Below are 14,892 nucleotides of genomic sequence, written 5' to 3' on the forward strand. Positions count from 1 at the left end.
GTGTTGTCATAATGGATCCTGCTCTGTCTTAGCTACCATCCATCTTCCATACCATTGACCAACCGTTGACCCATCCTCCTGGCCCATTTTCCCTGAACTTGAATATTGGTATCATACTGTTTACTTTTTATATCCCACAAATAAATGCAGTCTTTCTGTTACTGTCCCTCTCCTTCTGACTCATTTCACTCAACATGGTACTCTCCAAGTATCCATTTATAGGCAAATTTCATGATCTCATTTTTCCCAACATCGCTCCCATCCCAAAGGTTTTTTGAAGCCTTGAGACTTTCTCTGTGATAGATCTTGACGTCTTCAGAAGCCAGATAGCTCCATGCAGAGTGTCAGAAGTCAGACCCCTTCCTCATAGCAAGCCCAGTATTTGTTCAAAAGGATCACATGCCTGACTTATAGCAACAACAATGATGCATCTTTTTTCCCTTTTCCTGCTTATTCCTGGTGGTGTTTAAGGGACCACATGGGGCCAGAAAGCAAAGCTGCAGCTCCTACATGCCCTTGCTGTTCTGTGTGTGAACCTTAAAAACAATGCGGGGTCAGAGATGTCTCAGAGGGCGAAGGGCATGCTTTGTGGAGGGCACAGGCTCAACCCTCAGCATCACACAGCCCTCCAGCAATGCTTGTGGCAATCCACAAGCACTGAGCCAGGAGAGTGGTAGTGCAGTGGGTAGGGCATTTGCCTTGCACATGACTGATCTGGGGTTTGATTCCCTGCATCCCATATGGTCTTCTGAGCACCGAGAGGAGTAATTCCTGAGTGCAGAGTCAGGAGTAAGTCCTGAGCATCGCTGGGTGTGGCCCAAATACCAAAAAAGAAAGAAAGAAAACAAAACAACTAAGTAAAATAAAGCAACCAAAGAAGACCTCATATTGTGTGGGGGAGCTGTCTTTAGGTGAGATACCCATCATAAGTGAGTCTTTAGAATAAAATCAGCGGTTGCCAGGGCCTGAGGACAGTTAGGGATAGAGAAGAGACTGTTCATGGGTATGAGGTTCTATGTGTGGGGGTCAGAGAAAATGTTCTATGACTGAAAGTTGGAAACACTGTGCATATATTAAAAGCCACTGAAATGTACTTTACATGGATGAACTACATGCTAAATTAATGATATCTTTGGGTTTTCTTTGTGGTGTGTGTGTGGGGTGGAACATGGTGATGTTCAGGGATTACTCTTGGCAAAATGCTCTCTATAGTCATTCTCAGCAGTGCTCCATGTATGATCAAACATGAGGTTCCCACGTGCAGAGTATGTGCTCCAGCCCTTGGAGCCAACCCACAATCCCACATCTCTTATTTACTGGGGTAGGAGGTTGGGTCATGCTCAGCAGTGCTCAGGGAACCATTCATAGTACAGGGGTAAGTGGGGTGACAAGGCAGGTACCTTACTCCTGTACTGTCTTTCCGGCCCCTAATGTAAATTATTTTAGAATGAAATGATTTCCCTGCAAATGTAGGTGTTAGAAAGTTGTTGACCTTCTGGTATCTTGGTAGAAAATAGGCTGAGAGTAGTTTCTCCAAGTACACCCTCATCCCTCTCAGTCATCCAATGACCCAAAGCCTCTTTTTCTTATTTTTTTGGTGGTTCTGGGGATCAAATTCAGGGCCTCCCATGTGGAAGGTAAGTGCTGTCCTCCTGAAGAGCCCAGCCCAAACCTGTGTTCTTTGAGAGTGGGTCCAAGGGGCGCTTCTTTCCCGGGAGCAGACATTCAGGCCGAGTGCTCTTACCCGACACTCCAGGTGCCACTGAGCCATCATGCCACTTAACACACTCGTTGGAGTAAGTGTACAAGACTCTTGAAACAGAAATCATGCCATAAACCATGACTCAGTCCATTTCCCGTAGTTTATAGCTGGGTGGTTGAGGGCTTGTGTAAGCAGTTTATGGCAAGGCAGTTCTCTCTGAACTGAAATTGACATTCAGGGTAATAAGATTTACCCTATGCACGTAACGAGCAGGCTTCTAAACGTGGCTGTGAGTTTAGGGGTTTGATTTTGGTTTGGGGGCTGCAGTGGCAGGACCCAGGAGTCTTGGCCAGAGGTACTCAGGGAACTATATGCCATGGGGGATTGAATCTGGGCAACCCCCCACACACTTGCAAAGCATGTGCTCAGCCCATTGAACCGTCTTTCTGGCCCTTGCATCTATTTTACATCCGTTCAACCACAGCTATTTAGTTTGCTGATATAAAACTATATAAAATTGATACAATCCTAATTGACCTAAGAATGTTAGGTAGAGGAACATTTGAATAATTTGTCGAGGTTGGCTTGGGATAAAAGTAAACAATTAATATTGAGTTGTGTCAATATCTTTACTCTCCTTTTAGGCCATTGCCATCGTACTCGGGTTCATGGTTATTGTGGCTTTTGCTTTGATCATTTTCTTTGCTGTGAAAACTCGAAGAAAGATGGACCGGTATGACAAGTCAAATATTTTGTGGGACAAGGAACATTTTTATGATGAGCAGCCCCCTAATGTCGAAGAGTGGGTAAGTGTTTATAAGGTTTAAAAACCATCAAGCGCCCTGCCTTTCATCAACTTCCCCTCCATCCCTTGCCCCCTCCCCCCAGGATTTTGTCTGTAAACTTGACTTTGAATGTTTCGTTTTTAGAACTGTTGTTTGTTTTTGTTGCAGAGTTACGTGTTTTCGATTAATTTATTTGTATTTTGGGGGAGCTTTGGCGCCACACCCAGCAGTACTCAGGGCTTACCCTTGGCTCTGTGCTCAGGGATCACTCCCAGCGGTGCTTCAGGGGACCATATGTGGTGCCAGCGGGGGAATATATGTTGTACCTGGGTCAGCTGTGTGCAGGGCAAGCACCTTAACTACTATTTTTTTGAGCCCAGAGCTCAAAAAGTTCTGACTCAGAACTTTAGGAAATTGGGATAAGGAGCCTGAGAAATAGCATAGCATGTAGGGCACTTGCCTGGCATGTGACTGACCCGGGGTTGCTCTTCTGAACCATATATGGTCCCCCAAGTCACGTCAGATGTGATCCCTGAGTTCTGAGCCAAGAGTAAGTCCTGAGCACTGCTGGTTATGGGTCCCTCCAAGAAAAAAATCTTTAAAAAAAGAAGTTGGGAGACATGTAAATGGTCCTACTTTACGGGGGTAAATCAGATCTCCAGGACTACAGAGAAGGCTCGGCTCCCCGCCCCAGCACCTTACCAACAAGGACTTCTAACACTGCCCTCTCTACTAGAAAATAAAAATTTTTTTCCAAGAAGCGAATCAAGGCACCGAAAAGAAAACATGTAGAAAGAATTTCACAGGATTGAAAGAACCTTCCCCACCTTGACTTTGTTTTTTTTAGCTTCTTAGAGAGGAAAACTGAGGCTGCCTGGGAGGTGACTGTCAAGATTGGGTCCAGATTAGCAGACGTTTTGAAAATGATGGCGGGAGGTGGGTGTTTCCGCTTTCTGCATGGATAATAGCCTAGGAAAACCAAAGGGTGAGGGATTGATTCTGCACTAACATTTACTTATGAAACACCATGTCTGTGTCTCTATGTGTGTTGTGGGGGAGGGTCCGTTGGGGGTGTTGGTGGCTGGGGGTCCCCAGAGATCCGATACAGCACCTTGTACATGAGACATGTGTGATCCATAGCTGAGCTCCCGCAGGCCCCCTCCAGATGAGTGAGCCAGAAGAGATTAGAGCCATTTCCTTTTTCGTATGTCATGTTAATACAGTTGGTAAGTGGCTTCCTTTATGACATGATTTACTGAAAGCCCAGAAAGTCGCTCTCTCCAGGAATAGCTGCTTAGCGCTACTGAGTCCTTAGAGATGCGTGGGCACTGGGGAGATAGCAGAGGACTGGGGTGCACGCTTCCCGTGCGGGAGAACTGCATACTGCATGGGCCGCCGGCTCCCCAGGGAGTAGCCCCTGAGTACCGCTGGGGTGGCCCAAACACTCCTCTCTGCCAAAAAAAAGTTTTTTTTCCAAATCTCATCTTGAAGGCCCCAATGGCTCTAGCATCTCATGTATCTCAGTTTTTATTTCAGATTTGATAGTGCTTGATGTTGGGGGGTCTTCTCTCAACCATGCTCAGGGAACTATACAGTGTCTGTGAGCAAGCCTGGGTCTCCTGCATGCAAGACATGCACTCAGCCTGTTGTGCGGTCTCTCCAGTGCGAATGCATCTGGGTTTTGGAAGAAATGGTCTAGAAATGGAGAGGACATTTTCCCCTAATTAAGAAGCAAAATAGGAAGTAGTCTGAGATAGAAAAGATCTTGGTCTCGGTCATGGTCTCTGTCTCTCTCTCTGTCTCTCTCTCTCACACACACACACACTCTCTCTCTCTCTCTCTCTCTCTCTCTCTCTCTCTTTCTCTCTCTCTCTCTCTCTCTGAATATGGTTCCTGTGTCAGCCTTCTACTCCAAGCCTGCCTCCCACTACCCGCTCCGCCCCCCACCCCCTTATAAAGTCTGAGGGTGCCACAGGGAGTGTTTCTTGTTGACCTTTAGCTCCAGGCGAGGCCACCTGTGGAGGATGGAATAGGACAGTCCCACGTGAGCTGTGAAGTCAGTGTTTCGAGAGAGTTTCTGGGTGTGTCAGTTTTCATTGGCTGCGGATTTGTTTATTTAAGGTTTCGAGGCCTTTTAAAAAAATGACTCAGGAACGACCTGTGTGGAGGCATGAGAGTCACAATGAACTTTGGCCTCTTGTCTGATGTTACTGTTATGAGGGCTTAATCGTTCAAGATGCTGTTTGATAACTCAGCAAGAGCCGCAGCACCTCCTGGGGTAGCTGGTGGAGGTAGAGCTGGGCTGTCTTCAGTCTTGGTCTGGCATCGATAGGAGCTCACTTGGTCACCATCTCTGGGGTCCCAGCGGCCTGCAGGTGGTGTCTCACGCCCCTCACAGCCTCCATGCAGTAACCAACATTTGGGTGTGAGAAACTTGGAGTCATAAGTCACTCGATCTCTTGTAGATTCCTGTTGCTTTTCCTTTTTCGCTCTACAACTGAAATGCTTCAGGGAAAGTATTTGAAATAGTTGTCTGGAAGTAATTTGGAGCCACAAACATTTTGCTTCCCCTTTAATTTCCCCCGCACCTGCCTTAGTTCACTGTGCTGGTCTCAATACCACTTTCTCTCTCCTCTATTGAAGTAGCCAGAGGAAAACTCTTACTGGCTTTTCGCTTTGAGGTGGGGAAGGCAAGGGGTTGGGCCATCCCCAGTGGTGCTCAGGCAATGCTCAGGGGTCCGAGTGTGATGCTGGAGATCAAAGCCAGTGCTCCCCCATGCAAAGCCTATGCCCCAGCGTTTTGAGCTGTCACCCAGCCTTGGTTTCCTGCTCTTGGGAACTCATCTGATTTGCTCTTACAGTGTCACTCCCAGGAGTTAGCAATGCCGGCTGCTGTCCTGTATCTCACGGTGGAGTGGATTAGTGCCTCTTCCTCCTGGGAGGATAGCGATCAATCCCATCATCCCTCGGGGCTGGAGAGCGCTCTCAATAGATAGGTTGCATGCATGACCCCCACCTCTGCCCAGTCTCCTGAGAACTGAGCTGGAAATACAGCCCCTAAGTGTGGCCCAAACTGTCCCCACCGAAATATTAAAATAATGATAAAGAATCTAGAATTATTTGTCCTAACTTTGGGTTAATTTAATTAACATGAATTTCATTAATCTTAGAGAGTGAAGACTAGATACTGATAACAAATAATGTGTTGTGGGGGGCGGGAGGGAAGACCTTGTTAAAGGAACAGTGAGCGGCCGAGTATTAGTTTGCACCTTCCCTTTTAATTAGGGTAGGTGTAGGATAGGTAGATTCATTACCTAATAAATATTTCTGCCTTCCTTGGATTTTAATTTTGTTTTGTTTTGGGGGGCGTTCACACCTGGCAGTGCTCAGAGTTGGCGTCTCATTCTGTGCTCTGGGATCACTCCTGGCAGTGCTTGGGAATCCGTATGTGGTGCCGGAGATCAAACCATGGGTAGTCACCTACAAGACCAGCGCCTGAACCCCATCCTGCTTTTCTGATCCTTAGGATCAGAATCTCCAGTGCATAGGCACTTCAAAAGTTGAGCCCTCCAAGTTTTAAACTAATTCCTATTCCTTTGTACTACCAGTGAGAAAACATGCAGCTTTCTAATTCCTAATTTCCTGTCTTTGAATCTCCAGTATGTTGCTTTGTCTCTCTCCCTGAGCTTTTCAGAATTATGTTTTGGGTCTCCTTTCCTTTCTGAATATCTTGTTCTTTGTAAAATAAACAGGCCATGTTTGCACACTGGTGGCAGCTAACCTAACCTGCCACTTGTAGCCACCACTCAAGTTTGTACCAATATCTTTTAAACATTTTAAGCTTTTTTTCATTAAATTTATAAATTTTTATTTCTCTTATGCCCTGAACATACTGGTGTCTTTTCTGAACTGAAGGAATATGCAGATATGGATACATATCTTTTATTGGTAGGAATTTTGAAAATGCAGTGACAAAGAATTGCCATACTGAGTTACCGTTTTGATATATTTATTTTTTGGATTTGTTCTGGGGGGTCACACAGTGGTGCTCAGGGGCTATACCCAGCTCTTCTCTGGAATCATTTGTGCTTGGTGCTCTAGGTCCCCACTGGATTTGAGAAGCCCTGCCCCCGACCTGCAAAGCCTATCCTCCATCCTTCTGAGCCCGAATTTCTCATTTTTTTTTTTGTGGGGATTGGGGAGGGTTACACCCAGCACTGCTCAGGGTTTTCTCCTGGCTCTGTGCTCAGAGATCATTCCTGCCAGAACTCAGGGACCATATGGGATGCTGGGGATCAAACCTGGGTTGGTTGCATGAAGACGAGCGCCCTACCTACCATACTATCACTCCAGGCCTGAGTTTCTTATTCTTGATAGATGTAGCATTCCTCCCTCATGCTTCATAACTTTTATTTTTAATTTTGACCCTCAAGCAGACCGGTGGTATAATTTATATACTATAAAATATAAAATTCACCCAGAGTGTGTAGTTGAATGATTTTTACTAAACTTTCAGTAGTAAAGCCCTGACCCAATTCAGAATTTTAAATAAAATTTTAATTTTAAAGTGTTTTAATCTATGTAGAAAAGTGTCGAAGCCATGTCTGGGTTTCTGTTATAGGTTCCTAAGCTTATTTGGCCGACTTGCCCCTTTTCAGAAAAAACCCTTCAGCGCCCTCCTGGAAATCTGCCTTAGTTAAGCCAATAAACAGACAGTCCCCCCCACGGTGCCCAGGAGACTGCCACCAACCCCTGGAGAATTCGAACAGCCAGAATATGGGTGCAGTGTTGCTCACGGAGGGAGGGAATGGGATGCTCTGTGCCCAGCCTTCATCTGTTCTGTTTGTCTAGATCATCTAGATCAGTTTGTCGCATTGCACCAATGATGATACATGATTAGTGAGACCTGTATTCCCTGTCGGATGAGAAATTTCTTTTATACTGTAGCCTGAGTAAAATTCTAAGTATATTTTGCTCAAATTTAACTAAATTTTGTTAGTAAATAGCCGGTCCCAGAGTCTTGCCATGTTCAACTTTACCTTTGTTTTGTGTACTTGTTTTGTTTTGGAGCCCTACGCAGCAGTGCACAGGGCTTATCCCTGCATTCGGGGATCACTCCTGGCAGGACGTGGCGGGGCCAGATTGCATGCCGGGGATTGAACCTGGGTTAGCCTCATGAAAGGCAACTGCCTATTTTTCTGGGTCCCTTAAATTTTACCTTTGCAGTGAAAGCCACATCTTTTGTTGGTTCTTTCTCTTAGGGATAGATTTTGACTGGGAATAGTTGGTTAAAAGTTACCATGTCATGGGGCTAGAGCAAGTAGGGCATTTTTGCCTTGCTTCCTTCGTAATTAAGATCAACATATTAATCCAAAAATATATAATATATTTTATAATTAATCAATATATTCCTAACATATTAATGTAATCACTGTTATTACATAATATGTTAATATAGAATAAGGGACTGGAGAAATGGCATAGCTAGTAGGGCACTTGCCTTGCTTATGACCCGCCCAAGTTCAATCCCTGGCATCCCATATGATACACACACACACACACCCTCCCCCCACACCCCCCCCATGATCATCTCCAGGATTAATATGATACACACACACACACACACACACCCTCCCCACACACACCCCCCATGAGCATCTCCAGGATTAATTCCTGAGTGTAGAGCCAGGAGTAACCCCTGAGCATTGCTGAGTGTGACCTGAAAAGCCAATAAACATAAAATAAAAGTTACCAAATCACGAAGGGGGTGTGCAGCTGGCCTGAACACATCTCTGGCACTCACAGACCCTGACTTTGGTCTCTGTACCACAGGCCTCCCTCAGACTGTTGGTATAGCCCTGTGCTCCCAGCACAGCAGGGAGGTCTGCATAACCCAAAAGTCGTTAAGTCTTTTCTTTAATGTGTGGCGATTTTTTTTTTAATGGAGATTGGTGATGCAGTTGGCCTTGCTATATATTGGCAGAAAGCCTGACTTACTGCCTGTTCTGGGTTCATGTGGTGGGCGGCACTCAGGACTCCAGCACTAAGTGCACATCCCCAGGCCATCATGTTCTGACTCTTCTCTGTATTCTTTTTTTAAAAAAAAATTTTTTCTATGAAGTTATTCACAGTAATTTATTACATAGAATATTCCAACACAAATCCCACCACCACCATTACACCTTCTCACCACCGTAGTTTGAATGTTTTCACCCTGAGCCCCAAACCCTGCCTCCAAAGCAAGACATAAATAATTTATTTTGTATTACTTGTTATGAATAATCTGCTAAAAATGATCCAAAAAAGTTTCCCAGAGGAAAGTGTGTGAAGATAGTTGTATTTCACCCTGGAGCCATTAAACTCTTGTGTAAGAGATTACTAACATGTTGTTAAAGGTTGAGCCTTGTGTACTCGTGTGTGCGCGTGTGTGTTTTCTCTTTGAAATTGGTTGCCTTCTGCTTTACATCCTATCAAATGTTGCCTGCCACTGTTGGTATATCAGTGGTGTAGAGTATGAGATGTGTTATAATCATGGCCACACATGCCAGGAATTTAAAATAGTGATACAGCTGTAGTTAAATATTTAATTGGAAGGTGACTTTGGGGTCTGAAGGTATCTCTGCAGTTTGTAGCTCTCTTTCAAGATTTGTGAGTCTCTGGATCATAGCTGTTAATGAGCTTATATGGTGCCAGAGGCAGTTCGTGGGCATGACTACCAGACTACTGGAAGTTCAGGGAGAATGGGGTAGGTCACCCATTCCCGACTCCATGCATCTTCTCTATATTTTTGCTGGACTTTAGGTGCATAGAAGTAGACTAATTTCAGCTTTTGGTTGATGGCCTCATCATCTTTGCAGCCTTCTTGTTGTGTTTCCTTCCTTGTTCCATAATAAGAACCTTGTTGGGATGGAGAATGAATGCAGGGCTTAAGCCTTCTGCTGGCAAGTGCTCACTGCTATGTTTGCCAGGTAGAAGTCACGTAGGAGCAAGCTGGAATATGAGTTGCAATACCCGAGTTTGGAGCCTCACTTCAAGGCCTGGCTTTGAGTTCTGCTTCCAGCCCTCCTGCATTCAAAGGTTCCACCCAGAACCGTGGCTTCCTTGTCTGTGAAACTTGCGACATGAATTCTCTTGTCTGCTGCTGAGGGCTGGTGTGAGGTGCTGATGAGCACGTGACTGGGGTCTGTGAGAGTATCTGGCTTTACAGGACTGGGGAAGGGAGAACAGAAGTTCCACCCAGAAAGATCAAGTCTTTGCCCGGATTAGCACTCTCAGAGGACAGGCAGCCTTCCTACAGATGAGAGAAACAGCTTAAAATTAGCAGAGGAGGGCGGGAGTGCTTATCTGCATGGCTGGAGGTGGTAACTCAGGAAATCCTAGAAAGAGGTGGAATGTCTCCACTCTGGGATGCATGATGACTTGTTGACACCTCTTGATTTCATTCTTCTGATCATGGGTCCAGAGCAGCTACTTAGAGTTCCCGAGTTGTTTCCTGTTTGGAGGATCCTGCTGGCCCAGTGCTCGGGTGGACGGTGGTGCTAGGCTTAAACAGGGGCGGGTTGTAGGCAAATCAAGCACCTTACGTCATCCTCTTCTCTCCCTCCTGCTCCTCCTGGAATGTCTGGTATTGGTGTGTCCTCTAAGCCTGGCTTGGAAGGGGCTCGGCTCTGCTCAGGTCAGTTGATGTCGTTACGCTGACCAGTGAGGCCAGGGTCAGGTCCTCCTCACACTGTGTGGGATGAGATGGTTCCCAGCCTCCCCGTGGAGTGGGGAGACAGCCTGCAGTGTGGACTCCTGGACAGGTGCTCCCTGACTGAATGGGACCGGCGCCCTGGTTTCCCATGTCTCTGGGCATCCAATCAGGTTTAGATTCCAAGTGAATAGGAATAGTTTAGGACGAGTTTCCCCAGGAGTTTTAGATGCGATTGTCTCACCTGGTGGCCTCAGCCCTCCGCTGGCTCCTCCCCCGGAGAGTGCAGACCCACTGACCAAGCAGCGAGCCCAGGGCTGATCTCTAAGGTTCAGGATGCCTTGACTGTGCGGCCATAGGGGCCAAAGCTAACTTTGAAGGTGTTTCGCCCCCTTTGGTTCTTTTTTTTTTTTTTAGTTTCTGGGTTATACTCCGTGAGTATAACTGCATTATACTGATGGCATTATACTGGCTCTGCATTCAGCAGTCACTCTGGGCTCAGTTGCTCAGGGAACCCTAAGGGATGCGAGGGATCAAACCGAGCTTGGGCATATGCAAGGCAAGCACCTTTGCCCTCTGTGCCTCTCCAGCCCCCTCTTTGGTTCTTGAAGTCTTATGTTTCTTGTGACTCGTGCTTCCTTTTCCCTTCCCTGGCTTGCTGTTTTGGAAGGTCATACTATAAACAGGAAGCTATATATTCCATTTCTCAAGAGTAAATATTTGTAACTGGGGCCTGGCTTCAGAAAACCACACCCCTATGATAAATATTAATAAGATTATCAAACATGTACTTGAAATCAGTTTCTATTGATACCTACAATCTTCTGGGGAAGTACTAAATGAGGGACTGGGGAGATAGTACAGGATGAAGGCGCTGGCTTTGCATGTGGCCCCAGTTTGCTCTCCAGCACCCCATGTGGTCCCCTGAGCACTTCCAAGTGAGATCCTGAGTGCGGAACCGGGAATAAACCCTGAGCACTGCCAGATGTGGGCCCAAAACAAACCCCCTCCCCGCAAAAAAAAAAAAAAAGAATCGGGGGAAATTGTACATAATAAAAAAAAGCAGAGTAAAATGGGATAATATATGTGTAATGTGCCTATCTCCACTACACATTAGCATTCCAGTTCCTGGGGGATTTTTCCCCCCATATCTTCTCATTTGTACCTTGTCGGCATTTCTGTCTGAGCCAGGAACAGGCTAAGTTTTGAGAGAACATGCCAAACTCATTTCTCTGTTGTTACCAAGTAATAAATGAAATTTACTAAGTAGGATCCCATTAAAAAAAAAATCCAGGAAACATTTAAATTTAAAACCTGAAGATTTTTAATCTAGGTAGTCTTAGTTCTAGAACTTTCTAAGACTTTGCATTCTGATGCAACCATTTATATATCATGATCAGTTTATCAACCTTTCTGACTTTGTTCTCTTCTGTTGTCATCCCCCTCCCCACACACACACACACTCTGTCTTACTGGTTGGTCCCCTAGTCTCTGACATAGAGGGGGAGGTTCCCCATTGGTGATTTGCATTTCCTTTCTTCTTTCTGTTTTTTTGGGGGGCCTCTAGTTCTACGCCCAGCATTGCTGGGGACTCCGTGTGGTGTTGGGGTTTGAACTCGACAGTTGCGTGTGCCCCTGACCACTGAGTTAGCTCGCCAGCCCTGGTATTTCCATTTTTATTTATCTTTTCATCAGTTGATAATCGTCATGCCCTTGTCCTGAACCACTGGCCCAGGATGGGGGGTTGCAGGGAGTAGGAATGTGGGGGGAACTCAGTGGCTGGGAAGTTGGTGCTGGCTTGAGCAGGACACTCAGTTTCCATACGGGCCACTCTGCAGAGCTCATACCATGGCAGCTAACCTCCCTCAGAGCAGGAGATTCAAGGGACCATGGCAGAAGCTGCGCTATTTTGCATGGACCAGTTTTAGCTGTTTTCTTTTTCTTTCTGGGTGATGTTTTTGTTTTGGGGTCACACCCAGCAGTGCTCAGGAATCACTCTTGGTTGTGCTTAGGGAACTGTGGTACCAGGGTCAGCCATTTGCAGGGGGAGTGCCCTCCCCACTGTGCTTTTGGCAGCCTGAGGGTTGCATTTCCACGAATTCCCAGATCTTAGTCTATTGCGCTGCCCGGCCCTGCCCTGCTGCAGCTGTTCCTCCCCCCACAAACACAAACCCCCAGAGGACTTGAGCCCATGTAGGCATCCAGCATACTTGGAACGTGGGTGCTGTATAGACGTTGGATGCAGTGTGGCTGGCACCTCTGTAGGAGAGAGAACTTTGTGGACTGGAATGCATGTTGTGCGTGTTGTGCATGCAGGAGGTCCTGGTTCTATCCTAGTGCCCTGAGCACCACCAGCCATAGCCCCACCCCCCAATAATAAAATGATAAGTAACATAGCCTTCTGTAGAATTTTCCTCTAGAGGAAGGGGCCCTTGTGCATGATGAGGTTCCTTCTCAGAATCCTGTACAAGGCTTTTCTCCCCGGGGCCCTCTGCCCCCGGCTCTGGGGGAGTGTCCCTAATGGCGTGTGAGAGTGTGGGTTTTGGGGACTCCCTGCATTGGCTTCCCCAGGGACCTGGCATTTGCCTCCCTCTACCACCTGCTCTGCTCTGGTTCAGCCTGTTCCGGGAGCACCTCATCAGTGGGGTTAGTATTTTAGGGAACATCATCTGCCTCCCAGCAACCAAGGGTGGAGAAAAGCCCCAGGGAGTTTTCCAGAGGCAGATTTGGAGACTCTTGCTGGGGGAGCTTCTGTGGGTGTAAAATTTCAAGAAACCAGAAAAACGGGTCCGACCACTCTCTGCCCCAGGCTGGTGCACGTGGTTGGTAGCACCTGGCGGGAAGGTGGCCCTTGGGTTGTGAAGCTCAGATGGAGCTGGAAGATTGGGGCGCTGCTGGCCTTTAATTACTGCCCAGGAAAAGCCCTTCTGTTTCCTTTCTGCTGGCTGTGTTCTCCAGGCTCCTCCTCCCACCCGGAACAAAGGCACCCACAGAGCGATTTCCTGGCCTTGTCTGTTGTTGATCTAATAAATAGGCAAATAAGGCTACAGACAGCAACTCCTGTTTTCTCTTCTTAGGGTCAGGAGAGCCTGTAAGGCAGAGAGAAAAAAAAAGGTTCTATTTTGTTACAAGCTTTGTGAGTACCCTGGACAAAAGGGGTATGGCCTACTATTTTTGTTGGTTTGTTTTCTTGTTTGTGGGGGCTACATCTGGTGGTGCTGAGTGTGTGTGTGTTGGGGGGGGGGTTGTTCTTGGTGGGACTCGGGGACCATGTGGTGCCAGGAATCAAACAGGCCCTGTGAGCTCTCTCCAGCTCTCACGCCATATGTAAATGTCTTTATTTTTATTGATTTTATTCCTTGGCTTTGGATCACGCACACCCGCTGGTGTTCAGGGCTTACTCCTGGCTCTGGACTCTTGGATCAGCTTTGGTGGACTCGGGGGACCAGGCAAGCACCCTACCCGCTGTACCACCTCTCCGGCCCCGTGATTCACATCTCTGAAGTGACAGTACCAGAAAGACCTGGACTTTGGAGCCTGGCGGATTAAGGTTCAAATCCCCACATTACCAGTCACTTTCTTTGTGTCTGTGAGCAAATTAATTTTGCCTTGGAGGCTGTATATCATCATCATGAGAAAAGGGAGGTGAGCCTTTGTCACCAGGTGTGGTGAGAAGGAAGCAAGGTCGCTGGGTGCAGATAGATGCTCCAGGGGCAGCTTCCCTGCTTACGAGTTTAGATGCCTGTGGGCCTGAGATCAACCCATAGTACAGGGGGTCAGGGAGCTTGTCTGGTGCGTAGCCAACCCAGGTCCGATTCTTGACATCCCGAACGGTCCGCCGAACCCCACCAGGAGTGATTCCTGTGCACAGAGCTAGAAGTCAGCACCAAGCACCACTGAGTGTGACCCCAGAGCAAAACAACAACAACAAAAAGAGTCTAGATGACTGTTCACAGGCTCCTGCCAGCCGGATGCAGGTCTGGACTTACTCTTTCTGGGAAGGAGAGGCAGGCTGCAGGTATGAAGAAGAGGGGATGAATGGTTGCCGCCCTTTATGCTTTGGATTGGAGGAGAAAGAAACGTGTCGTTCCCTCCACCCCCTCCAGTACATGAAGCTTTTATTCCAGTGCCCTAAAACGCTTGTGATCTCTTATTTCCTCCCTAGCTTTACGGACTCTCTGGCCCGGAAAGCTGCTCACCCCTCTTGGGTTTGACGGTGGCTGTGTAGCTCCGCCCCGGTGCCCAGGTGTTTGCAGGAGACCTGCGCTGACGTGCACCCCCACAGGGATTAGGATGTTTTCAGTAATGCTCCAAGGAATGTTCCATGTTGTTCCAAAGATTCCCCCCTCAACCCGCTCCACCCCCCCACCACAGGTGATATCATGAGAATGTAGCTAATGAGTCTGATTGCATTTATAGTAGCTCTGTCCTTGTTTAGTTCAAGTCTGGTGAAGGTTTTATAGAAATGAATTTCCTTTTGACATTTCAGAAATACCTCAGTTCTTTCTTGATTGGGATAGGAATTATAGTAAAACTCTCCTGTTTTACTTTTCTAAATTATAACTTCAGTCTACTGTGTATTGAGCTTGCTTTTCTTTTAAATAAATAAATAAATAAATAAATCTAGTCCCCAGAGTGAGTTTGGGGGCCCAGGGCAGTTACTTGCTGGCCTGGAAGTACATCCTTTGCAAGCAGGAGACCAGCTTTGACCCTGA

The 14,892-nt window shown here is 46.9% G+C and overlaps 1 protein-coding gene across 5 annotated transcripts in view; it reads left to right on the forward strand.

Annotated features, from left to right (window-relative positions):
• The window catches only part of OCLN (occludin), a 60,866-nt gene that overhangs the window by 17,986 nt on the left and 27,988 nt on the right, over positions 1-14,892 (forward strand). For all 5 annotated transcript variants that reach the window (XM_055134108.1, XM_055134093.1, XM_055134116.1 and 2 more), the window contains exon 4: positions 2,347-2,508. In XM_055134108.1, the coding sequence (XP_054990083.1) occupies positions 2,347-2,508 (162 nt within the window). The remainder of the gene's footprint in view (positions 1-2,346; positions 2,509-14,892) is intronic.

The sequence above is a fragment of the Sorex araneus genome, chromosome 1 (assembly GCF_027595985.1).
Source record: "Sorex araneus isolate mSorAra2 chromosome 1, mSorAra2.pri, whole genome shotgun sequence".
Lineage (NCBI taxonomy): Eukaryota > Metazoa > Chordata > Mammalia > Eulipotyphla > Soricidae > Sorex > Sorex araneus.